The sequence below is a fragment of the Didymella exigua genome, assembly GCF_010094145.1.
Source record: "Didymella exigua CBS 183.55 unplaced genomic scaffold M421scaffold_20, whole genome shotgun sequence".
Taxonomy (NCBI): domain Eukaryota; kingdom Fungi; phylum Ascomycota; class Dothideomycetes; order Pleosporales; family Didymellaceae; genus Didymella; species Didymella exigua.
Genome location: NW_022984794.1, coordinates 178,744 through 206,068, shown reverse-complemented (window position 1 = coordinate 206,068; position 27,325 = coordinate 178,744). Strand labels below are relative to the sequence as shown.

Below are 27,325 nucleotides of genomic sequence, written 5' to 3'. Positions count from 1 at the left end.
CACAGGCAGAGGTAGAGGTAATAGTTACCCAGGGGGATGCTGAGGTTCGACTTGAGGCAGAGAGGCGTGAGGAGAGGGTGCAGGCAGGTGCTAGCAGCAGGGGTATTCCGCGCTGCAGGAGGTGTGGCAACACAGGACACAACAAGCGTACATGCAAGAAAGATACAGTAGAGATAGGCAATTAATTTAAGCTATTGCGCACTATTATATCTTGTTGTTGTGTTGAGTTATTCACGTTCAAAGATATATTGTTGCATTTAGTGATTCGCTCGGTGGGGTGATTCGCTCGGTGGTGGACCACGTTAGTTGTTTATTGTTTCAAGTAGATTGAGAGCTTGTCCACCTGGAGTCTTGCGCCACACCTTGCAAGCCACCAGGCCATCTCCACTATTCAGTCTTACACTCAAAACCCCGACTCTCTCCAAAACTCATTTCCAACAAAAGCAAAACCAGGCCAAAGCCAGTCGATCATGCACTCCAAAACCTTTCCTCACGCCAATCAAAATTCGGATATCTCGGAAATTGGGTATTGCGCAAGAGAGCAAACTGAATCGCATGCACAGCATCAATTCTGCCAGTGCAACCTCCTAGACGACTGTGCACCTGCGGTGCGCCTGCGCACCGATAGGCTTGGCTGCGGCTTTTGGCAAGGCGAAATGACTCTGAGTCGTGTCAGCGTTGACTGTGCGGTAATTTGCTGTTGAGCGCGCAATAACCAGCCCGTCCAATCCTCAAGAGGTGACCTCTATGCACCAAACAAAACCTTGGATCTCGAGGGAAGATGCTGGGTGGCTGTGTTGGCATCATACCTATAGACCCCTGTATGAGCCGCTCGTATCCCCAAGGTCGCATGGTGTAGACGCAACACGCACGCTCGCCTGAAATTGGAAATATTCGGCTTCAGTTGGTGTGAATCGCGCCTGATCCCTCGCAGATATGACACTTCAGTGTCCCGTCTCGTTTGCATCCTGTGCAGTTCTTGCCCGTGCCGTTGCATTCATCGCACTTGACCGTGCCGAGGCCGCGACAGGTTGGGCATTCCTTCATGATTGCAGGTCGTGTATGGGATTATAAAGTCAGAAAGGTCGTAAAAACGGAAGGTCGAATAGAGAAGCAAATCGCTGGCCAACAGTGGTAGGTCTGACGTGAACAATGAAGGAGCGACTGAGAAGGGGAGGGCGAAGGTCAAGTCGACTGCGTGCAGGTGATGATGCAACTGGCAGGTCAGAATTGCGAAGCAACAACGCAACCTTCAATCTATACTAGGGCCTTTATATAGTCTCCCGCGAGCGTTGCGCACAGGTCCGGTCCGCTCGCTACCACTCTAGATCTTGCTGGTGAATACGACAGTGAAGCGAAGTCCGTTTGCCTTTCTCCGCCACATGTCAGGCAAGTCTGACAGAAGCTCACGGCTCGCGCAACGCGGGGTTAACACGAGCAAAGTACTGACACCTTGAAAGCAGTACTCCCAAGGAGATGGTAGGTCCAGCTTGGCGGAAATATGATGACGGCCACGTAGATTCTCTGGCGGGGTTCTCATCTCTTCCATCTAAACCGAGCGCACATAGACGCCACTGTGTAATGTGCAGCAGGCACTCAGAAACGCTAGTCAGGGCGCAAGTACGCTTGCTATGCTTGGCTGTCCAACCTGATCAAACAACACAACCGGCATGCGACGCCGCTACAACCCGGTCTCCATCACCGTGTCTGATCTTGCTAGTTGTGCCGCAGTCGACACACATTATGATCACGGCAAAGAGGAAGCTCAAAACGCAGAAGTTCATTTCCCGTCTTCTAGCGTGTTTCTTGTTGTTCTCCACGGGCGAATCATGCTGCTGATCCGGATCTTACCCTGTTTGATGCCTAAGCCGAACCAACTTCCCCTCTCGAACAACGCTGAGGGCGCAGCAGGTTTCCTGCTTGAAAGTGATCCAGTGAGGTCTCGGGCAAGTGTTGGACGACCAATGCACTTGCTGCGATACAGCACATTTCTCTTTGACTGGACTTGAAGGTTTTAGCGCAAAATTTGGCAGTTGAATCGTCCTACACGTGGCAGCTGCAAGAACGTTAGCATGGCAGGACCCGAGATAGTGGTTAGGGCTGGGTTGTGGTTGGACAAACACTGGTGCTAGCGTACGTATCGGGACATACAGAACGACGTTGTGCCGGGTGCCCTGTTTCAGGCAGCAAGAAACGCATGTCGAAAGCGACCCTGAGTCCTGTGCGACAACACGGAGCAGAGGACGTGGTCCGATTGCCAGCTTGCTGAGCGGGCAACGATGGATGTTCGTACCTGTCGTACCCTGAAACGAGAGACCTTCCTGTAGTGGGACCAAGCCACTGGTGTAAGCCTGTAGTTCCCGACGCGAGTCTACACGACTTTCGTATTCGTTCTACAAACAAAACACCCGAACCCAAGCTCGTGGACTAAGGCTCGCTACTTGGTCATGGAGCCAACAATGATAGACCCACTTTTCATGCAAAACCACATGTAGGTCTGTGAGATGAGGGCGCGCATGTCAGATCCGGTGATGCACAGCCACAATCATCTTTCACGAGTCCGTCTGTGTGTTTTGATCTGATGGATGTCGCCGGGAGTACGATGCGGATGAGACAGGCCAGGAACCGGTCAAGATAAGTGGTAAGGCGTACTGTGTACATATCGAAATGTTGACATTTTGAGCCTTTCGAAAATCTCAAGTCACGCCCTTTGGACGACGCTGACGTGGTGATCCCCGTCATCCACTAGATGGGAAGCTGCTCGAGCCTCGCAGACTCAATCATTGTTCCGGGGGACAAGGCAATCGACGCAATCGACACCAGGAACTCCTCACGTCTGTATGCTTAGAACCAACGGAAACACGTGATCTGGTGGTAGAAATATGTGGATTCTCATGCGACTAAATACTGCAAGAAGACCGTCAATAACGAACGGCGTTGACATAGCTACGCCTCTGCACGTGATGCAGTCAGGTCTTTATAAATCTCGGTCGACCGAAACACAAGCACTCGTCCGAATATCCGCGAAGCTGACACTCGTCCGAATACCCGCGAAATGCAGAAGCTTCTGAAGTCCTTTACGAAGCGTTGTAACGCGCCTCCGAACGGAAACTGCAAGACCAACCGCTTGGCACGTAGGATAACGCCGCATGGCATTTGCCCGTCGGAGTGCTAGAGCGGTGACCATACCAGATGCAGTAACCCCCGCGCAAGTTCAGGGAGTGCAATGCGGGCACCGCCTTTGTTTACCAGCCTTGTGCAGTGACCATCTTTCTCTTTACATTGCCTTGTGCAAATGCCCTAGGACTCAATTCTCGAATCGATGAGGCCAATTTGAGGCTTTGACACACCATTGATGGCTGGCGCAAAGATGGGGGAACTCGGGCGGCGCTAGATGCGCGATGGCCCGAAAATCTAACCTCCACCCCCGCACGCCTTGCCTTGGCCATCTCCACCACTCCCTTGCTTCATCAATCCTCCTCGAGCGTGCCGCGCTCAGCTCGATTCTCCACGCGGGCAAGTTTGAGGGAGCAGGATGTCAAAACAGTTGGAAGAGCGGAAGAACACGCACCTTGCGAACGCGTTCAACATCAATAATGATCAAAGCAAATGCGATGAGTGGTGAATGTTTTGATGCGATATGGTCCAACCATCAATGCCTAGGCCGACTCTTGTCAACTCAACACGCAGCCTTGGCACAAGACGACGAGCCCTCTTGGCCGCTCAGGTGTGTGTACAATGAGAAATTTCTTGCGCCGATTCACATTTAGCGCGCAACCAAGCGCGTCGCTGATGCTGTCTCTTGGCTTGATATCGGCGTCGCCGTTAGACTCGATGGAAAAGATGCTCGCGGGACTACTGGCCCTGTAACAGGTATGAAGGACAGACCAGGCTGACGGGCGCAGGTGTGTCTCCTAGTGCACACTATACAGCAGATCACTGCAAGTATTTAGTTGACGGCGTTACCAGCAATCATGGTCACTCGTGGCACGTCCATATCTCCTCACATTATTGTAAGCCTTGCGTGAGCCTAAGGCTCGCAATTTCGAACTATGGCAGACGCAAGCATTGGCAAGACGGAAGGCAACACCAACGCTGCACACCACAATAATGACATTAATCAAGCTCGTCGTTCATCAGTGGCTAGTGTCAATCTGAACAAGAACCTCGATGCCAAGTACGTTGATAGCCTCAGATTGGAATGCTCATTCTAACGACGGTTGTAGAGTTTCGAACCCTCTAGTCGGCGTTCCCCATGAAACGTTGATGCGCGATGTTGAGGATTTCGCACGCGAACACGACCTAGAAGATATCATTGAGCACCTCAAGAAGGGCGCTTTGGTCGCCCAGAGCCCCAATGGCTTTGACAATATTGAAATGCTTGTTGAAGAGGATAGACAGCACCTTCGTTTCGAGAAGGAGCACAAGTGGAAGCATCCGCTCCAACTATACGTCACAATCATTGTATGCTCCATCGGCGCTGCTGTGCAAGGCTGGTAAGTAGACCAGAATACCTTTTACGATTGGGTCTCGTTGACTTTGAGTAGGGACCAGACTGGATCCAACGGAGCGAACCTGTCTTTCCCTGTTGAGTTCGGTATAGGCGAAGGAGATACAGAAGGCAGCCCCAACCGGTGGACACACAATCTGCTTGTTGGCCTCGTCAATGCTGGACCATATATTGGAAGTGCCTTCATCGGATGCTGGATCAGCGACCCCTGCAACTACTACTTTGGACGCCGCGGCACTATTTTCATCTCTGCTATCTTCTGTGTGCTCACCCCGATCGGCGGTGCTTTGACCCAGACCTGGGAGCAGTTACTCATTACCCGCATCCTGATGTAAGACTAGCTCTGGCGATTAACTTGCGGGAACTAATAGTGTTGTAGGGGCATTGGCATGGGATTGAAAGGTTCAACAGTTCCCATATTTGCTGCTGAGAATTCTCCAGCCCAGATTCGTGGTGCTTTGGTCATGAGCTGGTAAGTGAACTGTTCATTCTAGCTGACAAGGAATTGGGCTAATGAATCTAGGCAAATGTGGACTGCCTTCGGTATCTTCATGGGCTACTGTGCCAACTTGGCGGTATATCAAGTGCCCGTGATTGCATGGCGCCTACAAATTGGATCAGCCTTCATTCCAGCAGTTGTAAGTAGATTGTTATTCATTCAGTCTAAATCGGTACTGACGACTGCAGCCTTTGACAATTGGCATCTACTTCTGCCCCGAGGTTTGTTCTATTCCATGACGAATCGAACGAGTGCTGATGCAAGACTAGTCACCCAGATGGTTGATCAAGAAGAATCGCTACCGTAAGGCCTGGCAATCACTGGTGCGCTTGCGCTTCAGCCCCGTGCAGGCAGCTCGCGATCTCTACTACATCCATGCCCAGCTCCAAGTCGAGGCGCAGATCATTGGCAGATCGAATTACTTCAAACGGTGTACGGAGCTGTTCACCATCCCTCGAGTGCGCAGGGCTACCCTGGCTTCTTTTGTCGTTATGATAGCACAGCAAATGTGCGGAAGTAGGCATTGTCACGCGAGCCTTTACTGAGAATTTGCGCTGACCACGTACAGTCAACATCATCGCTTTCTACTCAAGCACCATCTTCAGACAGGCAAATGCTACTGAAAGAGAAGCGCTCATTGCCTCTTTTGGCTTCGGTCTTGTCAACTTCGTATTTGCCTGGCCTGCCATCTGGACCATTGACACATTCGGTCGAAGGAGCCTGCTCCTCTTCACCTTCCCGCAGATGGCCTGGTCTTTGCTCGCTACTGGACTGTGCTTTCTCATTCCCAGAAGCAATCCCGCCCATCTGGGTTTGATCGCCTTATTCATTTACATCTTTGCCGCATTCTATTCTCCAGGAGAAGGCCCGGTGCCTTTCACGTACAGTGCTGAATGCTTCCCTCTTACTCATCGCGAGGTTGGAATGGTACGTGCATTGAATCGTTCTCGTATAATGCTCTTGCTAATCTTTGGATAGGGTTGGGCAGTCGCTACATGTCTCTTCTGGGCGGCCGTACTGTCCATCACCTTCCCACTTATGCTATCTGCCATGGGACCGACGGGAGCCATTTGCTTCTACGCCGGTCTGAACATGGTCGCATTCTGCATGATCTTTCTCTGGCTGCCGGAAACGTGAGTCGCCATTCCCAAACACTTTTGGACATATACTGACAAAGCTATCAGAAAGCAGCGTACTCTCGAAGAGCTCGACTACATCTTCGGCGTACCCACGAGCAAGTTTATCAACTACAACTTCCGTGTCGCTCTCCCCTGGTGGTGGAAGCGCTGGGTTATGTTTGATAAGTCCGCGACACTCACGCCGTTGTACACTTTCGATGGAGTGGAGGGCCACTATGAGGTTGCAGAAACCACGCGGAATGACAGCACCGAGAAGTCTAAGACTGTGACCCGGGAGTCGTGAAGCTGCTTACTGAGACATGGGTGGCATTATCTTGAGTGGGATAAGACAAGGCTGGGGAATGCAGCGGTAATGTACGGCAGGGTGGAAACGTTGTTAGTCTAGTACTGAGAATGACTGTGTCGAACACCAGTCGTGTGACAACAATTCACTCATGGAGGATAGAAACATTCACGCTGTATTTGAGTGTACAACGAAGTTAAGAGGCGAAGAGCACAGGCCGTTTCGACTATATAAAGGGTAGGTACAAGAATTGAAGACCGTTTTCTTCTTTAATCATCAATCCACGTGATGTGTACAAGTAGCCACTTAGAGCATGTTTTTCAACATGCTGCTAATTTAACCGCGGAAAGCGCGGGAGTGGCGGCGGGCCTTAGAGCTGGTGGAGCCAGCGTTCTTCTCCAGCCAGGAGACGAACGTCTCAATGGTGAAGGTCTTGGGGAGAGCATCAGGGCTGCCAGTAGACGAAGGAGCAGCAGAGGCGTAAGCAGGTTCGGCAGCAGTAGGGGTGGCAGAAGCAACAGGAGTAGAGGCAGCGTTGTTCTGGGCGGCAACGGAGGGAGTGGCAGTAGGGGTAGCCGAGGTGGAGCTGGCAGGAGCTACAGATGAGCTCGAGCCGGAGCTGGAGCCGGAGCTGGAGCCGGAGCTGGCACCGCTGAAAAGAGCGGGACCGGGAATCTCGTAGCCGGACATGTCGCCAGAGTAGATGTTGACCTTGATGCCGGGGTCGGTAGGGGTGTAGAACTTGTCGGCGGTAATACCCTCGGGGTTTTCGGTGCCGGAGCCAGTGACCTCTAGGTTGATGCCTAGATTCGGATGTCAGTTTTGGGTTCTAGGGGTTAGACAGGGTCCAACTTACACTTGGGGTAGTTCTGGGCACCATTGTCCTGGCCAGCCGAGTGAAGAGCGATGATCTCATGACGGAGAACGTACTGACCGGCAGCGATAGAGCTGGGGACAGTGACGGACCAGGTCAGGTTGTTCTTGATAAGCTTGGTAGCAGCCCACTGGCCACCCTCGTAACCGGCAGCATCGATCTTGAAGAACTTCAAGTCGGCAGCCTTAGCAGAGGTAGCATCGTCGACCTTGGCCATGTAGTCAATGACAGGGCCGACGTGGGAGTCGGGCCAGGTGTTCCACTGGATGTTAACGGTGCCTCCAGCAGCGACCTTGGCGACCTTTGCACCAGCGGTGGCGTCCTTGTGGCAAGCAATCTTGGTCACATCGGTGTACATGGTGGGGTCGACGAAGCCGTTGTCGAGACACTCGGGGCAGGACCACTCGATGACCTCGGGGGCGGGGTTCTGGTACTGGAACGAGGGGTCATAGGCAGTGTAGTCAGTGCCGTCGACCTTGATGTCCGAAAGGTGACCGTGAGCGCTGACGGAGGCAGCAACAGCACCGAGGATGGCAGCGATCTGGATCTTGGAAGGCATGGTTGATGATCTGGTGGTTGAAAATCGGGTTATTGGAAAGAATGGCGTTCAAGATAAGCTTCGAGATCAACGAAGGTGTAAAAGAATGGTATCCGCTTCAGTCGATGAAGGGTGGATGAATGTGAAAAGAATGAACTGTCGAATTGACTGAATGAGTGTGGTGAGGAAGTAATGCTTGAGGGACGAAGTCATCTTTATATCGACCAGACGACTTCCATAAAACATTGTGGGTAAACGCTGGTCCTGTACAGTTGTCAAATTGACCAGGTACTGCTACGGAACAGGCATGAAGGCCGGCACCAAAAGCTTGATTGCAATAAGCGTGTGGGAGAAGGTCGCTTCCGATTATCGTTTCATGTTCCTGTGCATGGGATGGGCGGCAAAGCACAGCAGACTCGATCGAGTGTTCATGATCGACGCAGGCAACTTGCCCAATCGAAACGCCTACCTTCGATGAGAGGATTGTGCATTGCGTTACACGGACAGGATGATTAGCCACGCGGGAGAGGCGTGTCAAACGCTCCCGCATGCTTCTCTACGAGCATTGTATGTTCCCTATAGTGTTGTTGTGTACAAGCTCAGAGCACTGCAATTTGATGAGGCAACGAGGACAAACGTAGAAACAGACCAGATGATGTGGAGAAGTCGTGGAAAAGACGCTAGCGTGTACTAACAGAGGCTAGCATTCGGTGGGAGTCTACGCGCATCACGTACCTAATTTCTCTGAATCAAGACCGATCCATATTTATTGAACGCATAGAGATAAATGCATGAAATGCTGGTTGCGCCTTCATCTATCTGCTTCAAACGGCCTGCATCGCTGACGTCTCTCTAGCGGCAGCGCTTGCCGTCCCTCGCTTAGGTAGAAGTCTCACACCTGGCTTGTTTCACCGGTCCCCAGACAGTGGGTCGAAGACAGCGCGGTTGTGATATTATCGGGTCTTCGGAGGCAATATTATCGGGTCTTCGGAGGCAATATTATCGGATCTGCGGAGACGCCAGCTCTGCAGCGGCTGTCTGGCGCAGACATCATGCTTGAGAGCATCCAGCACATTGGACATCCTGATGATTCACGCGTGGGAGACTGTTCTCTAAGAACGACTGCTGCCGAGTGTCCTTTCCATCCCTTCTATTTGACTATGTTGGGTAAACGTGAACAAGGTCCGCCTTTCTGTATCTGTCTAGAAGCCAACCCGACTCAATGCGTCTCGCCTGAAACCGGTAGGCCCCCATGGGTGCGGCTCGATCAACGGAAATGAAAGTACACCACAATTGCCGGCAAATTGCACTCCACCAGTCGTGTAGCCTCAAACCCTTCCGATACTTACGGGCCAGCACTTCCGCTCAAGAGAGATGAGCATCGGAAATTCGAGAAACAAGCAACAGTCAACGGGAGGCGGTTCTTGGCGCCGTCGGTGCTTAGCGGTAAGGCTCTTCTCGACCGAAGTGCTCGACACTCGCTTTGTAGTTCGACTCGTTGTCCCGGAAGCACTTTCACCAGGTCGTGCGACCGAGACCTTTGATCTCGAGTCCAACGATGCGGACGAACACTCCACCACGCAACTTCAAATTTGCTTCCCTCACTGTACAGCTGACGGACGATTGCTTGGTCGAGCAACTGTCTTCGCAAATGATGAGAACATGCGCGGCGCGGCAACGTGAAAGGAGGCCGAGGTAAGACTGGTCGATACATCTGCATGCTTGACATGCTCGATGGCCTCCACTACCAGAATGGAGAACACGTCTTTCCCACAGGACAATGTGTGTTCTTGCCCGTAACACTTGCAATCGTCGTTCGCTCTTCGGCGCTCTTTTCCAGAGCCTACGACCTGAAGTGAACTCGAGCAGTCGCCGCAAGGTTTCATCTCAGGGGTGGGTCAGAGCATCGCTATGCTCGTAGCGCCCTTACCCAGTGTGCTTTTTTGATCAAGTATGTTGCACTGTACACTACTTTCGGTGGATGTTGCACGTTACGAGAGCTCAACAAGGTTGCACAGGCGGGCACGAATCGATGGGGATTATAATGACATTAATTCATAGGAAGCGGACCAACTACTATGGGTATCATGTGCAAATTGTTTGCTGAACTCTAGATACTACAACCAGGTAACCTTCGAAGCAAATTTTGGACGACAAGAGGACGCGTCCCGGCTCTACATGATCAGCACATGCCACCACCGCCTCACTCCGAAATCACCTCGCGACAGCGACCTTCGCTCACGCCGTCATGACGAAATCGACGCAATTCTCGTACGTCTGCTGTGCGTTGGTGCCGAACCAGAACCACTGCATCGTGCACTGTCCAGGCTGTGTGCATTGTCCGGCGGGAAGGTTCGACGGCATCGCAACACTAAACTGTGTGTTGTTCAGCGGCAGCTGCGCCAAGTTCTCGTCCGCGTAAGAGTCGAACACTAGCATAGTGGAAACAATAGTGTTGGTTTTGGTGTCGATAACAGAGATGTTGCATGGGCCTTCATGAGGAATTGGCAGGACAGCAGAGAAGTTGACGCGCTCCCCTGGCGCATACCGCTGGACGTTCTTCTGGTTGTCGGCGAACTGAGCGCCCTTGCACAGACCGATGTTGCATCGTGGCGAGCCGTTGCTGGGGATGTTTTCAAGAGGACCGGTGCCGTCGGCGTTGATGGCTGCGACAGCGGCTTGACCACAGACTTGCGCCATGGCTGGGCCGGGAAGACGAGCTGGAGGGCTTGTGATGTTGCCGTGAGCAAGGACGGTAGCGGTGAAGAGGCCAATGCTGAGAACTGTCGTGGAATACATTTTCGGAGATTAGGACTATGTGTGTGGACAAAGAAGAGGATATCTTAAAACGAAAGAGTCTAGGTAAAAAAGAAGACAACAGAAGTAGCGAGTGACCAGCACAGGTGGAATTAGGTTAGCTTAGATATCAAAAACCTGCAGGTGACCATTCATGTTATATAGCCTTGGGCAAATCGTTCTTGTCCGCGGCGACATCTGGGTAGAGTGCGATCCGGGTATATGTAGCACTCTGGGTTTGCGAACATGATTCTGAAACACGAGGCCGGTCGCGGCAAGAAACAGACTTTCCGTCAGCCTATCTGCTCAAGCTTTCCAGACCAAAACACTGCGAGAGACGATGGAGGTGATGGTCCTGCACTGCACTGTGTGATGTGGGCTTATTAGAAAGACGCCGAGCAGGCAATGGAGCCGTGGCCTTGTGGGCTTGCAGTGCCGGACACGGCGGCAGTAGATCCAGTGTGGACGTCGATTGTCAACAGCGAGCATAGTTCAAAGACAATATCCTTGACACTCGAGGAGCTTCGCGCGTGCTCGTCTTGCTTGTCTTGTCTCGTGTGGTGTTTGAGTAAAGCTTAGCTTCGGGAGCGGGAAGAAACGAACAGGCACGGGCTGCGTCACACCTCCGCAACACCACTCGCGATTGTTTCGAGCATCCTCTGCTCACCTCGATGTCTTGCCAATAACTCTATACGATGCTCAGCTCGCTTCTTGTTCCCCGCCAGATAGGTACTGGACGCGCTAGCATCTAAGCTCGAGCTTGCGCGCGTTCATTGCGTGGCTGAACGCTGCATGCGCTGACAGTGCGCCCGACCGTCAGCTCGCAAGACTGGGAGGGCTTCTACATATAAAAAAACCTGCAATTGATCCAGCTTTCCGACTGATCGCTATGTGCTATTCGTCAGTCGACAACGGAATGACAAAAGTGCACTTGTCTCCACAAGCCTCAACTACTGGCACGCGATGAGGCTTGCCAATGCACATTCAGCTGCGGCGGTGACGTGGTTGCGAGAACATTTATAACTGTTGCCTGAGGAGAGATGGGCGCGTGATCTGTGTAGTCTCTGCAGGTGCAGCCAGAAGGACATCGTCCCTGTCATTACTATGCCTGATGCTCGACTGCTCGGTCTCAGTCGCGTCGTCTATTGGCTAACGATAGTCACATTTACTACTGAACATTGCATCGGTGGTGTCAGCAACACCACCAGACTTAGCTATAGGCGGCTGAGTACAGCTCCTCGGTTGTTTTTATCGCCAACAATTACTTCGACTCGTTACCTTGTCAGCATGGCTTGAGCTTTGGAACTACAGGCAGTGTGGCCAGCCTCCTTCCGTTCTTGCTCATCGTGGGCCCCGTATCTGTAGCTTAGCTGTGACATGCTCGTCTCTGCATAGTCCCATGTTGTAGTCTCAGAGATACAAAAGGCTTCCACGGAGACCTTCGTCTGCCTTACTTGACCCTCAATTTTCTCAACCATTTGCCACTTCACCTTGCTTCTGCTTCGACGTAAACACACCAGTGCAACGGTCAGTACGAAGAACCATGTTTTGTATCTCCGCATCCGGCGCTTCTGTCACGTACAAAAGTATTGCAGTCACAGAGGCGAGATAATGTAGCCATGCAGGCAATCATCAAGACCGCGTTCCCTCCGCAGTCCGGTTTCCTAGGTCTGAATGATGGCACAATCTTCCCCAGATCGCGTTTCGCCCCCGAGGTCTCCATCGGAAAGGTGGCTGCGGCAGTACTTGAACGTAAGCCACTGCGGAACGCCATCAGGTAAGTGCATTGGGGTGGTGCGCTGGGCTGCAGGGCTGAATCCATTAGAATCTTCGTCGTCGTGATTGAGTTCCAAGACGTGAAGTGCCTAGCTGGAATCATCGAGCGCCACTAGGATCTGTGGTTCTCCAAAGGGAAGATAGCCACTGGCTCCGTGACGGAGTACTACTCTGAGGTGTCCAACAATGCTATTTCGTTGACTGGCGACGTCCTTGGACCATTCACCCCGACGGAGAACATGACGTACTATGCCAACAATGGTGAGTCGCAGAGCCGACTCCATTGTTACAATGTAGGCTGACCTGGCGTAGGATCCGGCATGGGGTGGCCTGGACCAAACTCTCAAACGATGGCAGACGAGGCATTCGCCGCTGTGAAGGACAATATCAGCTTCAACCAGTATGACAACGATGGTAACGGCTATGTGCGCATCAACAGACTGACTTGTATACTGTGAATAACTGGAACGATCTAGGTCGATGCTTTCGTTGCCATCCACGCAGGGCGAGCCGTAGAGGAGACCGGACTAGGAAGTGATATCTGGAGTGTCAAATGGGTCCTTCCGGAGGAGCGTAAAGCGAATGGTTGCCACACTACCCGCTAACGGTTCTGCTGTCACTGACGAGGCGGATAGATGTCAAGGTGTATGGGTTCCTGACTGTATCCGCAGACGCCAAATGCGGTGTGTGCGCACATGAGATTGGACATCTAGGTGCGCAACAGTCCGTCAATCCTAACATTGTCACCGACTGCTTATAGTCTTAGGCTAGCCGGATCTGTACGACGTCGACCCATCCTCTGCCGGCATCGGAAACTGGTGTCTAATGGCCGGCGGTAGCTGGGGTGGTGGTGGCGACCGAGCTGTCCACCCTTCTGCATGTAGGTCCTAATCACCCACCTGCGTGCTAATCTTCAGACGGCTTTGCAGGGTGCAAGTCCAAACAAGGCTGGGTTGAGATCATAGTAGAGAACAGTGACCGCTCAGTCACGCTTCGAGACGTGAAGAGCGGGTTCAAAGTCCATCGTCTGTGGACAGATGGAGACGCTAACAGCCCTGAGTACTTCCTTGTTGAAAATCGACAAACAAGCGGAAGTGATGAATTCCTCCCAGGCAGAGGTCTTCTCATCTGGCACATTGATGACCGAATGGGATCTAATTCTGATGGGAATCATCCTTGGGTCAAGCTCATGCAAGCTGACGGTCTCGACCAACTAAAGCAAAACTTCGGCAGAGGTGATGACAGGGACAGCTACCCTGGATTGACCGACAACCATAAACTCAGCACTCTCCCGAATCCGAACAGTAAGTCTTATGGAGGAGACGACACATGTTTCCGTTACGAACATACCTGTCTCGTCTCCGACCATGACCTTTGACATCACTGTCAAGAAGGGCGACCAGCCACCAACTGGCAGGTTCGACCCCAAGATGTGGTATCGCTTGAAGAACACATACCAACCAGCGACGCATTGCCTTGACGTCGTCAATGATGATGGCACGAACAGCAAAGGCCTCCTCGAGATGGCGGCTGCTGGGAAGTTCTCCGGTCAGTACTGGCAATTGAAGCCCAATGGTGATGGAACCTATTTCCTGCGAACATTGTTCCTGGGCCCTAATCGTCGACTTGGTGTGCAGAGTGACAAGAAGACGCCGGTATTGGAATCCGCGAACGATTCTGCGAAGGCCCAGTACTGGACCATTGGACAGTGGGACCACCCGCAGGATGGGACGTGGCATCTTGAGGTAAGACACCGATGGTAACTGCTTTGCACTTGCTGACAATGATGCTCAGAACGGGTGGACTGAGAAGTCTCAGTATCTCGACACGATCGAGGGTAGGCCAAAAGTCTCGATGAATCAAGCGAATACAGGCCGCCCGACTCAGAGGTGGACGATTGAGCCGATTCGAGAGCGCGATATCACAGAGCCCGGCCTTTGGTCAGCTGAATGTTCGTAGTTTGCCTTACACGGTTGTTGAGCGCCTCAGCTACGAAGATTCCACGCTTCGTGAGGTCGGGCCTTTGCTATATACCAAAAACGCTGCCGCCATCGGCGAGAATTGCCCTGCATGCCACGTTGAGATGTTTGCCCGCACGCTAACGGCGGGCGTTTTGACCCCGAGAGCCGCATTGGGGCATCCTCGCCAGCGGCTTCTCCTTCCCCCAGATTTCTAGCGGGCGCCATGCGCTCAAAACGCGGAGAAACATGCAACTAACCATGCTCCGCATCATTCTAGGGCGAATCATCAAACGCCGAATCCCAATCACGATGTTTACCCCAGAAACCGACCTCAGGACACAGATCTCTTCAATCTGCCGGGCCTCAGGAGTCACATGCACTTAAGCGGACCAGGCCAGTCTAGCTTTTCCGGCCTTATCCTTGGCTATGCTCATTGGACAACCAGCTGTCAACTAACTTCTTCTAGATCCTACTCCACCTTTTGACCCAATCAAAGCCCATCAGCGGCCGCAGGAGATTTAGCTTCGCGACTTGCACGCGGCCTTTTGACTCGAGCGCTGAATTGCAACGCTTCTCCACCTGAAAACTGTTTAAGTTGAAGGGCGCCGCGACCTTTACGACCACCCAGGCCCAGGTGACACCTTCCCCAGATTCCAAACTCTCTGACATTGCCTCGGTGGAACTCCAAGATCCACCTCTCCCGTTCCCGACGCTTTGGCATCGCGTCGCACTCGGTACGACTTCCGCCGCCGTTGACCTCTGATCGTCTGGAGAGGCAAATCGCACACCCAGCATGGCGCAAGAAAAGGATATCCAGCCCAGCGCGGCTGTCCACCAACAACCGCTCTACGAGGACCATGAGCACCACAAGGGCGCTGCGGACAAGGTCATCAACGATGCTCGTCTCGCAACGGAGAAGGAGCACAACATGACGCTGTGGCAGGGCATCAAGCTCTACCCCAAGGCGATTGGGTGGTCGATGCTGATCAGTACCTGCATCGTCATGGAAGGCTACGACGTCTGCTTGCTGAACAACTTCTTTGGCTTCCCGCAGTTCAAGCAGAAGTATGGCGAGCAGCTGCCTAACGGTACCTGGGAGATTCCTGCGAAGTGGCAGGCTGCATTGAGCAACGGTGTCATTGTTGGCGAGATCATCGGTCTGTTTCTCAATGGTTGGATCAGTGAGTCGATTGGGTACAGATACACTGTCATCGGGTGTCTGTTCCTGATCGTCTGCTTCACTGCCATCTTCTTCACCGCCCAGACGGTGGTGCACCTCCTGGTCGCCGAGATTCTCTGCGGTATTCCATGGGGTGTGTTCCAGACACTCACGATCACTTATGCAAGTGAGGTCTGCCCTGTTGCGCTGCGTGGTTACTGTAAGCTACCCCCCGAGGCCTAACGCGAACAAACGCTAACGTCTGCAGTGACAACATACGTCAACTTCTGCTGGGGACTCGGCCAGCTCATTGGCATTGGCGTGATCCGCTCCATGGTCACCCGCGAAGACGAATGGTCTTACCGCATCCCCTACGCCCTGCAGTGGATGTGGCCTGTGCCTCTCATAATCGGTGTCTTCCTGGCTCCGGAGTCGCCCTGGTGGCTCGTTCGCAAGGGCCGTCTTGAAGACGCGAAGAAGTCGATGCTCCGTCTCACCAGCTTGAACCGCGAGACTAACTTCGATGCCGACGAGACTGTGGCCATGATGGTGCACACGACTGCTTTGGAAGAGAAGATCACCAAGGGTGCCACCTACCTCGACTGCTTCAAGGGCGTTGACTTGCGCCGTACGGAGATTGTCTGCATGGCCTGGGCTATTCAGAACTTGTCTGGTAACGCCTTCTCCGGCTACTCGTCGTACTTTCTGCAGCAAGCCGGCCTCGATCCGTCTACTTCATACGACTTTGCAATGGGCCAGTACGGCATCAACATGGCCGGTGTCTTTGGCGCCTGGTTTTTGATGAAGTGCGGTGTCGGACGACGATCTCTCTACCTCTACGGTCTCTGCGGTCTCTGCACGATGCTCTTCGTCATGGGCTTCCTCGGCCTCGTACCAGCGGCCGACCGCGAGAAGGGCGCCATGGCCACCGGTGTCATGATGCTTGTGTGGGCCATGTTCTACCAGCTCACCGTCGGCACCGTGTGCTACTCGCTCGTCGCCGAGCTGTCGACTCGCCGCCTCGCGATCAAGACTGTCGTTCTCGGCCGCAACCTGTACAACGTCATCGGCATAATCACGTCCGTACTGACGCCGTACATGCTGAACCCCGGAGAGTGGAACTGGGGCAACTATGCCGGTTTCTTCTGGGCCGGGTCCTGCTTCCTCAGCATCGTGTACACCTTCTTCCGGCTGCCGGAGCCCAGGGGCCGCAGTTTCGCGGAGCTGGACCTGCTGTTCGAGCAGCGTGTCTCTGCGCGCAAGTTTGCGAGCACCGAGGTCGATGTGTTTGGCGAGAATGCGCTCGATGGCACTAACGCGTTCGAGTCGTATGAAGAGAAGGTAGATGCTGTGCACAGGACCGAAATGGTTGCCGGAGGTTAGCTGCTAATGTGCTCTCAGGTGGCGGCTTGAGTCTGCCATGATGGGGGGTGTGTGAGCAGGTGCGATGACGTTTTGTACACGCACTGCATGTTGAATCTGCAACGAGATATGATCAATGATGAGCTGTCTAGCAGTTCTGTAGTAATAATGAGCTCAATGTATATTCAATACACTATCACACGCACGCAACATTTGTCTCAACTTCTGACGCCCAATCAGCTTTCACCCCATCGTTGGGCGTTCCTGCATCATAGGCCCCACTTAGCGAGCCTTCGACGCGTTGTTCATGTAGCTGCAGTTTACCCAAAGCGGCCGCAACAGCAAACAAAGACAGCCAGTGCGCGCAGACACCGCGGGCCACCTCCATGGAGCGCCTCCCCCGGCCATGTCGTCCCGAAACCTCGCGAACATGAAGCCGTCCGCCTCGACGGCCGACCGCCGCGCAGGCAATGCGAACTACACATCCACGGCGCGACCCCGCGGGGCCGGCGAGGGCGACGAGAGGCGCGAATCGGCCAGGACGACGCACCGCGGCACTCGCTCGAGCGCCATGGGCAGCGCGGCCGAGCTGAGGGAGCGGCGCACCGAGAAGCGCGAGGTGCGTGAGCGCGAGACTGAAGTCCGGCGGCGCAGCCCTCTGAAGCACTCCACTGAGAGCCGCGCCAACGCCCGCAGCCGCGCTGAGAAGCCGTCGCAGGACGTCGAGAGGCGGGGCGCCGCGTCGTCGAGACAGCCCTCGGAGCAGCCGCTGCCGTTGTGGGATCCCCACGCCAGCTTGTTGCCGCACACGACCGCCCCGCTGGCGACGCGCATCTCGATTCCTCCGCTTGCGTCGACGGCGCCGGCGACGCTGCAGCCCGTCCCGCTTGCGCAGCTCTCACTGGACGCGCAGGAGAAGGCGGTCATCGAGGACCTGCTGTTTGTCTTCATGGGCTTCGAGGGGCAGTACATCCGCTTCGCCGATGCATACAACCCGCACGAGGAGAAGGAGCGGCTGCTGGGCCCGCCGTTCAAGCTCCTGCCAGGCCTGGACCCCAGTCTGAAGGACCTCGCCAAGGCCATGCTGCGGACGGCGACACACTACATTGCGGTCGAGACGTGCGTCGAGGTGCTCAGCAGAGATCAGTATGGCGCCGTCAACCACGCGCTGTGTGCTGCCATCCGGCGGCTGCTGAAGGACTACCTGACACTGATCGCGCAGCTGGAGCACCAGTCGCTGACGAATGACTCGTTCACGCTGCACATCCTGAATCTGCACATGAAGCAGACGAGCCACATGCTGTTTCAGCTGTACACGACCGGCATCGAGCTGCTCAAGGCGAACGGGATCCTGGAGGACCACAAAGACGAGGAGACGGACGACGACACCAACGACTTTGAGAACATCCTGGAGTCGTTGCGTGAAGGCGGCGCCACGGTCAAGAAGATGTGCAAGGGCGGCAGCGTGCTCGGCCTGATCACCAAGCGGCTGTCGTCCATGTCTGGCGATCCTGCGGCTCGAACGCTGCTCACGACACTGCTGCGAGAGGCGAGTAGACCGTACATGGCTATGCTGAACGAGTGGCTGCATCACGGCGGCATCAAAGATCCACATGCAGAGTTTCTCGTCAAGGAGCAGCGGAGTATCAAGCGCGAGCGTCTAGATCAGGACTACACAGACGAATACTGGGAGAAGCGCTACACCGTTCGGGACGCATTAGTACCACCGCAGCTGGAAGCAGTTAAAGACAAGGTGCTCTTAGCGGGCAAGTACCTCAACGTTGTGCGCGAGTGCGGCGGCGTCGATGTCAGCAAAGTGGTGGAAGATGCGCCGACGAGCTTCGACGACCCTCGATTCCTGGACAATGTTAACTCTGCATATGCCTCAGCCAACTCTTCACTGCTCAACCTTCTCCTCACCACACATCAGCTACCGGCACGGCTACGCTCGCTCAAGCACTACTTCTTCCTCGACCGATCCGACTTCTTTACCTACTTCCTCGAGATGGGCGAGCTGGAGCTTAAGAAGCCAGCGAAACACGTCAACGTTGGCAAGCTGCAATCGCTCCTCGATCTGGCAACCCGCCACGCGGGCTCGGTAGCCGTCGAGGACCCCTACAAAGAAGACATCAAGGTCCAGATCAACGATGTGGGCCTCACAAATTGGCTGATGAAAATCGTCAACGTCCAAGGTCTCGACCAAGAGGCCGCAACGTCCATATCAAACTACACCCCCGCCAACACCGACAACATCACAAACGACAAAGACATCACCGGCTACCAAGCGCTCGTCTTCGACTACAGCATGCCCTTCCCGCTCTCACTCGTCGTCAGCCGCGTCACACTCACCCGCTATCAGCTCCTCTTCCGCTTCCTCCTCAGCCTCAAGCACCTCGAGACCGATCTTGGCAAGTGCTGGGGCGAGCAAGGCAAGAACTCGATGTGGAAGCACCGATCCAAGAACCCGCGCGTCGAGCAGTGGAAACGCAGAGCCTGGACGCTACGCGCGCGCATGATGGTGTTCGTGCAGCAGCTCACGTACTACTGCACCGCGGAGGTCATTGAGCCGAACTGGGTCAGCCTCATGTCGCGGCTCAAAGACGAGGGGAAGGCGCCCGAGGAGATGGCGGGTGAAAAGGTCAAGAGGACTGTCGACGAGCTGATGCAAGACCACGTTGATTTTCTGGCGACTTGTCTGAAGGAGTGTATGCTCACCAACAGCAAGCTTCTGAAGGTACGTTCCCCCATTCCCATCCCGCCATCAATCGAGACGCCACGTTGCCACACAGCCTTGACTAAACAACCGCAGATCAACAACAAAATAATGTCCACATGCAATATGTTCGCCACCTTCACCTACTCTCTGTCCCGCTACCTAATCACCTGCGACCCCGCCCTCGTCGCCTCGGTCAACGCGTCCATCGACGCGCAAACCCCCGCCTCGTCCAGCCAGCACCGCCACGCCGTCTTCGACCCGCAGCGCCTGGAGAAGATGTTCGATATGCTCACAAAGTACGAGGATAGCTTCACTCGCCATCTGAAGATTCTGCTCGATACGCTGAATTATCTCGCCGCTACTGAGACGGTGGTTTTTCTCCAGCTCTGTGCGAGGCTGACGAGTGCGGGGGAGGGATTGAGTGGGTTTCAGGTGCCAATGGGTATGGAGGGTGTCGTGTAGAGCCAAGGAATGAGGAGGGAGGGAGTGTGTTTCGGCAAGCCCAATGTCTTTCTCACGGCGTTAGTAAAAGGCGTTGAAGCTTGAGGGACAAGCGAATTGGGCAGTGACCCCAGGCGCCACAGAGTGTCACAGGCACGCAGTGCCTGATGACTCAGGTGTTACTTTGATGCCGCAGTTGAGCACAAGGCAACTTGAAGGGTTTTGCTACCCGCGTCGTCGTCGTTCTCGACTTCGTCATTAGCAACGCGATCACGAACCGCCTTGCACAATGACAACCACAACTAAGACTCTGATATGCAGTGAGCAAGACACATGGCCGATGATGCTGTCCTACGCAATCTAGATCGATGGCTCAACAACAATGAAGCCACAATGTTCGTAGCTCCTCGGAACGTCGCCGACACAACGTCGAATACACAGTAGTTACTACTGGATGAATCACATTTCACGATTTTGGATCTATTCTGTGGAACTCTATACATCTTATTCGGTTACAGAGACGTTGGTAAAGCAGTTGCATCCTGTCTGCGATAAGATAGTCGAAGTCTAAACGAGTGGATATGCTTTTCACGAGGAAGATGTGCTATCTGGCTTCTCCCAGTCCTGTCTCGTGATACGAAACGTTGGGAATCCCCTGAAAAGATGAAGTCGAAGAGCAATGATCGCAAATCTGACGATCGTCGCCGATGCTTCGTCTGTCTGACTAAAGTCAACAACGCGTCGATGCATGGGATCTGCTCTTGCCTGTACGATGAAGCCTTACTTACGCGTCTGAATGCACCTCCCCGCTCCGAATGTGTTCGTGCTGGGAACGAGTTTATAAACACAATACACTACAGATACTCCGCTCCTCCTCTATCTCCCGCATCCAGTCTGCTCTTTCCAAAAACTTACGAGTCTCTCGGCATGTCCGTGCTGCGAAAAGGGGCCAATACAGAGTGTATGGCTTTGTCCTCCCGCGGAAGTGCAACGAAATGCAACCCATGTCTCAAATATCTGACTTCGAGATCTATGAGGGAGTGAATCATCAATGAGTTGCTCACATGTTTCTCTGGAAGATTCGCTGGTTTTTGAAGCACTGTGTTGCGAGGATATGCGCGCAAGTCACCTTCCAAAGGATCTATTGAGAAGTGGAAAGATGACAGCAACATCCTGTGTTTCTCTGGAAGATCAACTGCTCGATGTAGCCCTTCGTTACGAGGAAATTCTCAAATGTCACCTCGCGGTGTGTTGATGCTGGGCAAATGTAGATTGACATCGCAACGATCCTTGGGATTGTGTGCGCATGTTCTGAATGTACTTGAGAGCAGGTATGAGCAGGATATGACCTCGTAGAGCTAAAAGCCATCAATCGCGCCGAAGGACATACACCCAACCTCGCGCTGCAATAATGGGGTTCAGTCTCTGTGCAGTATACAACACATCATTCTCTTCCGTTCTCTCGGACCGAAATAAAACTGTCGTTGATCATATGCTTGTCGGCTGAAACCCCAATCTGTCACGCTACATGGGATGGGCCTAATTCTCTATTTTATGAGGTGATTTCCTTGCGCCCGCGAGGAACCTTGACTACTCTGTATGCGACTTCGTTTATCGAAAAAGTGCACCACGGAAACCATGCCCAGAAGCAAGGCCCCTGGCTCTAATGTCCTCCTTTCTGGACCTTTGCTCAAATAATTGAGCATAGTTCTCGGCTGCCGTTCTCGCAGTGATCTCCTGGTTGGAGAGTATGTACGTGCTACTTTCGCTGCTGCAGTCAAGTATGTCGTGTCCTTTCTACAAAACGCATTGACAACTAAGACATGCTTGCTTGAACGCTGGACTCAATTCTCACCCTTAGTAGTCGGGTATCAAGAGATTCAAAGATTCGGGATGATGCCTGTTTCTTTGACAGCCTCTTACCATGACTCCATGAGACCAGCTTTCTGTAAGACTGCAGAGAAGAGTAGATGATCTCGGGTCTCGATCCTCATCCTCAGATAAGCTCTGAACTCGAGTATAAGTATCTGTCCTACGCAGAGACTACGGAGCAAAGTGGAAGATTATAATATTGTGTTCCCACCATGGCTGTTGAACGTGCCGTACTAGACTGTTGCCCCGGATACTTACGATTCACAATCAAGTGGAATCCATGGTCGAAGTATCCTGACACTGGCAGAAGGTCTTGCAGACTGTTCGCCGCCTATATCGAGCCCCCTGCCACCCATTGAGCCTCTTATCCCTCGATCTTCACATTTCCTCTGTTATCAAGAGCCCACCTTGCGCATGCGTGATTGGCCACCTCTGAACAGGTGCTTGTCGCTAGTTCAGGAAGTCCTCAGAGCTTGATCGCACTTCACGCAACATTCTTGATCAACGGCGAGCTCGATGTGCTTGACGCAATCCAAGCACAGCCCTTGTACTGCGTTGTATATCTCGACGACTGATGCAATCACAGTCTGGGCACGTGGTCGTGTACCAGTATCTTCACAGTCACAAGAGTGCTTTGAAGAAGAATGCCATATCTTCTGTGCGAGCCTTACAACCAAATAGTGGGATTATAGCATCGAAGGTCGCCAGCGCGTTGTATTGAGTCTGGATCTGTGCTTTGAGAACGCGCTCGAGAATCGGAATTGAAAGGAAGACTTCGCCATTAGATATGGCGGAGATACTGACTTCAGAGCGATCTCGAATGAGACTCTTGGAGACACCTTGAAACTCTGGCGCCATATCAAGCAGGCATGTGGCAAGAAGTGTCTTCTCAAAATCTGGAACACCCGGCTTCTGCAGGATGTCCGCGACCCAGATGATGCTCCATGGTCTGACTGCCTCCACACAGTCGTATTTATGTGCAACCATGGCGATACTCACCAACTGAGTAGGAGACGCAGTCACAGCAAGACCGGCCACCTGCACATGAATGATCTTGCACACGGTGGTCACAGCATCCGCATCATCTTCTGGAAGCGGGACGGCGCGTGGTGAATCTGCACTCAAATCTTGACCCTCACCAAAGCGGCCGTCGAACATGGCGGCAAAGACGGGGGAGCTATGGCTGAGCAGCGCGGACGAAACGAAAAGCTTGCGCTCGGTCTGGGGTGTGCCCACGCGGAGAATTACGTCACAATGTTTCGAGAGGACTTCAGTGGACGCAGACTGGGTGGCCATCTTAATGGCTCCTGGAGGTAGTGAGCGGACGTATCCCACTTCAAACTTCAAGCTGCAAATGCCAATCTCCAACTATAGACGTACCATCGTTTGTTCGTTTCTGTGTGTCTGGCATACGGCACTCGGCGAGAGCTGACGGCGTTGAGCGGCGAATCGCGTAGAGTTGATCGTTCTCGAGATCTGTGTTTTATTGTGGTGGAGACTAGGCGAGTGAGAGTGAGCTGAAGATATAAGGTGACAGGCAGCTATTTCTTCTGCTTCACCTTCACCCGCCATTGGTACAAAGGTGCCTCACCACATTACCTGATCGTCCCATTGCGTGCAGCTGAAGTAGCATCTTTACAGTCGCTTAAGTTTGTCGTGTTCTGCTAAGCAGAAACTGTTACGGTGGCCGCGCACGCAGCTCTTGCCGCGTTCTGCGAACGCGCCGTCCAACACCAGCTCAATACACCACCAAATCTTCAAGGAATTACCTGCAGCTCCTCTGCATGGAATTGTCGGCCTAGAAGCCGTCCGCGACATGATTTCGAGCTTTTCAACGCGTCATTCCAACGTTTGCAACGTCGGGACTTACTTGCAACCATGCCCACAGCTCTGAGGGCTCAAAGGCAAATGCGCACACTGCGTGCGCAGGCCAACACACAAGGACTACTTCAAATATCGTTGATCTCGCCATTTTACGGCCCATAGCTGGTTGAGCGCGCTCAGTCAACTGCCTGAGCACCGAGGCCGGCGCGTTGTCTCCGTAGGCTCACGCTAATCGTCATTCGTCCACTGGCATGCTGTTGGCTCGATCTCGGGGCGACTGCAGCGCGCGGCGCGGCGCGTGGACTCGATCTCTCGATTGCGTCGCAGGTCCCGCGCAGGCAAGGCAAGATCTTGCCCATTGCTGATGCTGGTTACGCAATGAGAGCTAGGATGAACAGACAGCAAGGGTGCAATTGCACGCAAGCTGGCTGCGCAATGGCAAGAAAGATAAGACAGACGAGCTGCGAAGAGGGTTGAACAGAGGCCGAAGGCTGTCTTAGCAGCTGGTTCAAGGTTGAGAAGGAGCCACTTGCCAGCTTGAGAACTTGACGGGATCCTCTGTGACCTTGAAGGTCTCCTCGGGCTGAAGGACGACGGCATCGACTGTCTGACATGAGTTGCAACTGCCGTCGCCGGGATCCTCGCCCATAAGGAGCGAATTGATGCGACATCATCAATAACCGTGGACTTGGTGATCTGGATTCTGGAACACGCGACACGCCCGCAACCGGTTCGGGCCTCTCGGTGGCGCTCGGCCGCGTTCGCAGCGAGCTTCTCCAAGCCATCTCCTATCTTATCAGCCCATCGCCGAGCTATTGCCCGCCAAATCTGCGATCTTTGTGCGAACTTCGCGGTGACATCTCGCGTCCGCAGCACCTCCGTCTGTTCACCCCGCCGCGAGCACTCTTCCAGCACGCTCGGGCGTCTGGAATGCTCGGCCACTAACCCCACCTTCCCTGTGTAGATGCGATAGAGCCGCTGAGCACCTTGGTGAGGGTGTCGTGGCTGTTAGGCCGTCAGCATGCGTCCCCAGATCGATGTGCTCTTCCGCAGCCGCTGGAGCTCTGCAGCGAGCAGCGAGAAGCTTCCACACAATCCTGTCCACGCAATTGAGCTTTAACAAGCATCTCAGAGCCATACGGAGCTTCATCATGAGCTTCGAACCTGTGTTCGCCATACATCTGGCATCGTTGGAAAGCCTTGGGAGCGTGAGCTCTGCCGACAGACAGTCCAGAGCCCCAGGTTGTAGCTCGACCCGTTTACGTACCGCCCGTACCAACAAGCGTTCCAATTGGTCTTGTGGCGTCTAACCCTCGTAACCCACAGCCTAGGAGCTAGGGCATTGACGTATCAGTGGAGCATTTGTATGGATCAAACGGGTAAGCTATAGCTGAGCTCCCCTGGCGCGTACCCTCCGACGCGTTGGCGCTATTCGTTGCGACCCCGCACCGAATGCGCTGCGAAGCAATTCCAAAGGTGACAGTGATGTCCGCAGGTGGAGGGACCACTTTTCGCGAGGCAATTCTGCATCACAAAGTGGGGAGGGCGCTGTGATGGGCTGGCCGTGGTGAGCTCCGAGTGACCCAAGGTTTCCAGACTTCTTGTGCTGCAAGCAGCACGGTGGGTACCCTCATGTATATTTAAACCCCTCACAACCCCTCAATTGCAATAAGCATCAAACACTTTAAGCACCCAAAGAGTTCGACGTCATTTCGAACTACTTTCGGTATTGAGTTCCTGAAAACCCCTCTTTGGACTCGGATCCGCTGACAGATCTTTCGTCAGATACACGTTCCGAAGTACCTTTTTCCCGAAGGTGCCTATAAATCTCCCTACGGAGCCTCAATTGTAGTTGCTTCAGATCATTCACAATGGTATTTCTCCGCTCAGCCTCCCGCCTTGCGCGCCCCGCGTCCTCCCTCCTCACAGCTCGTGCTGGACCAAGATTGACGCCGGGCGTCGCGTCCCTTCGACAACCGAATCAGTTCAGATCGCTAACCGCGACCGCTACACAACAGGGCAAGGTTCTTCTCGTTCTCTACGATGTAAGTCGGAGCCCGTTCAATGGGTCGGTAACGACGGCTAACAACGTCACAGGGTGGTGTCCACGCTGAGCAGGAGCCCCGTCTTCTCGGTACGACCGAGAACGAGCTGGGTCTGAGGAAGTGGATCGAGGAGCAGGGCCACGAGCTCGTCACCACGTCCAACAAGGAGGGCGAGAACTCTGAGTTCGACAAGCACCTCGTTGACGCCGAAGTCATCATCACCACACCGTACGTCCGAGCTCCCCCGCATTCGCTGCTAGACCGCCCCGCTTTCATGCGTGCGCCCGTCACTTTAGCGTGCGACAAGATGGGAAAGGAGTGACAAGGCTGACAACTATCGACAGCTTCCACCCCGGTTACCTCACAGCAGAGCGCCTTGCTAAGGCCAAGAACCTCAAGCTCGCCGTCACTGCTGGTATCGGGTCCGACCACGTCGACCTCGATGCGGCCAACAAGACCAACGGTGGTATCACCGTCGCCGAGGTCACTGGTTCCAACGTCGTCTCCGTCGCTGAGCACGTGGTCATGACCATCCTTACCCTCGTCCGCAACTTCGTCCCCGCCCACGAGCAGATTGCCCGTGGTGACTGGAACGTTGCCGAGGTCGCCAAGAACGAGTACGACCTGGAGAACAAGGTTGTCGGTACAGTCGCCGTCGGCCGTATCGGTGAGCGTGTGCTCCGCCGTCTCAAGCCCTTTGACTGCAAGGAGCTCCTCTACTTTGACTACCAGCCTCTGCGCCCCGAGATCGAGAAGGAGATTGGCTGCCGCCGCGTCGACACGCTCGAGGAGATGCTCGCGCAGTGCGACGTCGTCACCATCAACTGCCCCCTGCACGAGAAGACCCGTGGGCTCTTCAACAAGGACCTCATCGCCAAGATGAAGAAGGGCTCCTGGCTCATCAACACCGCACGCGGCGCCATCGTCGTCAAGGAAGACGTCGCCGACGCCCTCAAGAGCGGTCACCTCCGCGGCTACGGCGGAGACGTGTGGTTCCCGCAGCCCGCGCCCAAGGACCACCCCCTGCGGTACGCACAGAACCCGTGGGGCGGCGGCAACGCAATGGTGCCCCACATGTCCGGCACCTCGATCGACGCCCAGGAGCGCTACGCCGCGGGCACAAAGGCCATTCTCGACTCGTACTGGTCTGGTCGTGAGGACTACAGGCCTGAGGATCTTATCGTGCACAAGGGTGATTACGCTACTAAGGCGTATGGTCAGCGATCTAATGCTGAGCGCACTACGGCGCCCAAGTAGATGGTGCGTGGTGGTGTGGTGAAGTGAGTTTCTTCTTCTTTCTTGACGAGGTGAGGAGTGGGCCCTCTGAGCTTCGTATCAATCAATACAGCCCATGAACTTCAAACGACTCTTTTGCATTGTGATGGTGACTGTTGGGTTATGTGTTTGTCTAGTTGGTGTTGTCTGCGTTTGTTGGGTGAGTGACGTGTTGTGTTTGTCTAGTTGGTGTGTTGTGTTTTTGTCTAGTAGGTGTGTTGTGTTTGTCTAGTAGGTGTGTTGTGTTTGTCTAGT

General features: G+C 54.0%; 9 protein-coding genes across 9 annotated transcripts in view; 5 read left to right on the top strand and 4 right to left on the bottom strand.

Moving 5' to 3' along the window:
• Positions 1-4,052: 4,052 nt before the first annotated feature.
• On the top strand, positions 4,053-6,347 carry M421DRAFT_41151 (uncharacterized protein; the record flags this gene model as incomplete). The annotated part of the gene is made up of 10 exons (XM_033590406.1): positions 4,053-4,177; positions 4,227-4,496; positions 4,548-4,841; positions 4,890-4,982; positions 5,034-5,148; positions 5,198-5,230; positions 5,279-5,525; positions 5,578-5,936; positions 5,988-6,142; positions 6,194-6,347. Coding segments are annotated over 10 exons (1,845 nt in total), but the record flags the coding sequence as incomplete, so codon positions are not given.
• Positions 6,277-8,020, bottom strand: M421DRAFT_422379 (lytic polysaccharide monooxygenase). Its single transcript, XM_033593142.1, has 2 exons — positions 7,288-8,020; positions 6,277-7,234 (listed from the first exon to the last, which is right to left on the bottom strand). Exons 1-2 carry the CDS (start codon positions 7,862-7,864, stop codon positions 6,768-6,770), a joined length of 1,044 nt encoding a protein of 347 aa, XP_033447028.1. The 5' UTR covers positions 7,865-8,020; the 3' UTR covers positions 6,277-6,767.
• A 1,857-nt stretch (positions 8,021-9,877) lies between these two features.
• Positions 9,878-10,924, bottom strand: M421DRAFT_422378 (uncharacterized protein). The gene has a single exon (XM_033593141.1). It carries the CDS (start codon positions 10,640-10,642, stop codon positions 10,082-10,084), a length of 561 nt encoding a protein of 186 aa, XP_033447027.1. The 5' UTR covers positions 10,643-10,924; the 3' UTR covers positions 9,878-10,081.
• A 1,334-nt stretch (positions 10,925-12,258) lies between these two features.
• Positions 12,259-12,873, top strand: M421DRAFT_6683 (uncharacterized protein; the record flags this gene model as incomplete). Its single annotated transcript, XM_033596354.1, has 4 exons — positions 12,259-12,416; positions 12,465-12,477; positions 12,532-12,676; positions 12,728-12,873. The coding sequence occupies 4 exons, from the start codon at positions 12,259-12,261 to the stop codon at positions 12,871-12,873; spliced, it is 462 nt and encodes a 153-aa protein (XP_033447026.1).
• Positions 12,874-13,429: 556 nt separating this feature from the next.
• On the top strand, positions 13,430-14,379 carry M421DRAFT_422376 (uncharacterized protein). The gene has a single exon (XM_033593140.1). The coding sequence runs from the start codon at positions 13,783-13,785 to the stop codon at positions 14,176-14,178; it is 396 nt and encodes a 131-aa protein (XP_033447025.1). The 5' UTR covers positions 13,430-13,782; the 3' UTR covers positions 14,179-14,379.
• Positions 14,380-15,169: 790 nt separating this feature from the next.
• M421DRAFT_93682 (uncharacterized protein) lies at positions 15,170-20,075 on the top strand (the record flags this gene model as incomplete). The annotated part of the gene is made up of 4 exons (XM_033598134.1): positions 15,170-15,755; positions 15,804-16,876; positions 17,211-19,631; positions 19,707-20,075. 4 exons carry the CDS (start codon positions 15,170-15,172, stop codon positions 20,073-20,075), a joined length of 4,449 nt encoding a protein of 1,482 aa, XP_033447024.1.
• Positions 20,076-22,547: 2,472 nt separating this feature from the next.
• On the bottom strand, positions 22,548-23,222 carry M421DRAFT_6679 (uncharacterized protein; the record flags this gene model as incomplete). Its single annotated transcript, XM_033596353.1, has 1 exon — positions 22,548-23,222. The coding sequence occupies one exon, from the start codon at positions 23,220-23,222 to the stop codon at positions 22,548-22,550; it is 675 nt and encodes a 224-aa protein (XP_033447023.1).
• A 756-nt stretch (positions 23,223-23,978) lies between these two features.
• Positions 23,979-24,938, bottom strand: M421DRAFT_93680 (uncharacterized protein; the record flags this gene model as incomplete). Its single annotated transcript, XM_033598133.1, has 2 exons — positions 23,979-24,755; positions 24,915-24,938. 2 exons carry the CDS (start codon positions 24,936-24,938, stop codon positions 23,979-23,981), a joined length of 801 nt encoding a protein of 266 aa, XP_033447022.1.
• Positions 24,939-26,196: 1,258 nt separating this feature from the next.
• The window catches only part of M421DRAFT_206519 (formate dehydrogenase-II), a 1,268-nt gene continuing 139 nt past the window's right edge, over positions 26,197-27,325 (top strand). Inside the window, exon 1 of the mRNA XM_033588173.1 lies at positions 26,197-27,325. Coding sequence (XP_033447021.1) covers positions 26,321-27,052 — 732 coding nt within the window. The 5' untranslated portion in view covers positions 26,197-26,320 and the 3' untranslated portion in view covers positions 27,053-27,325.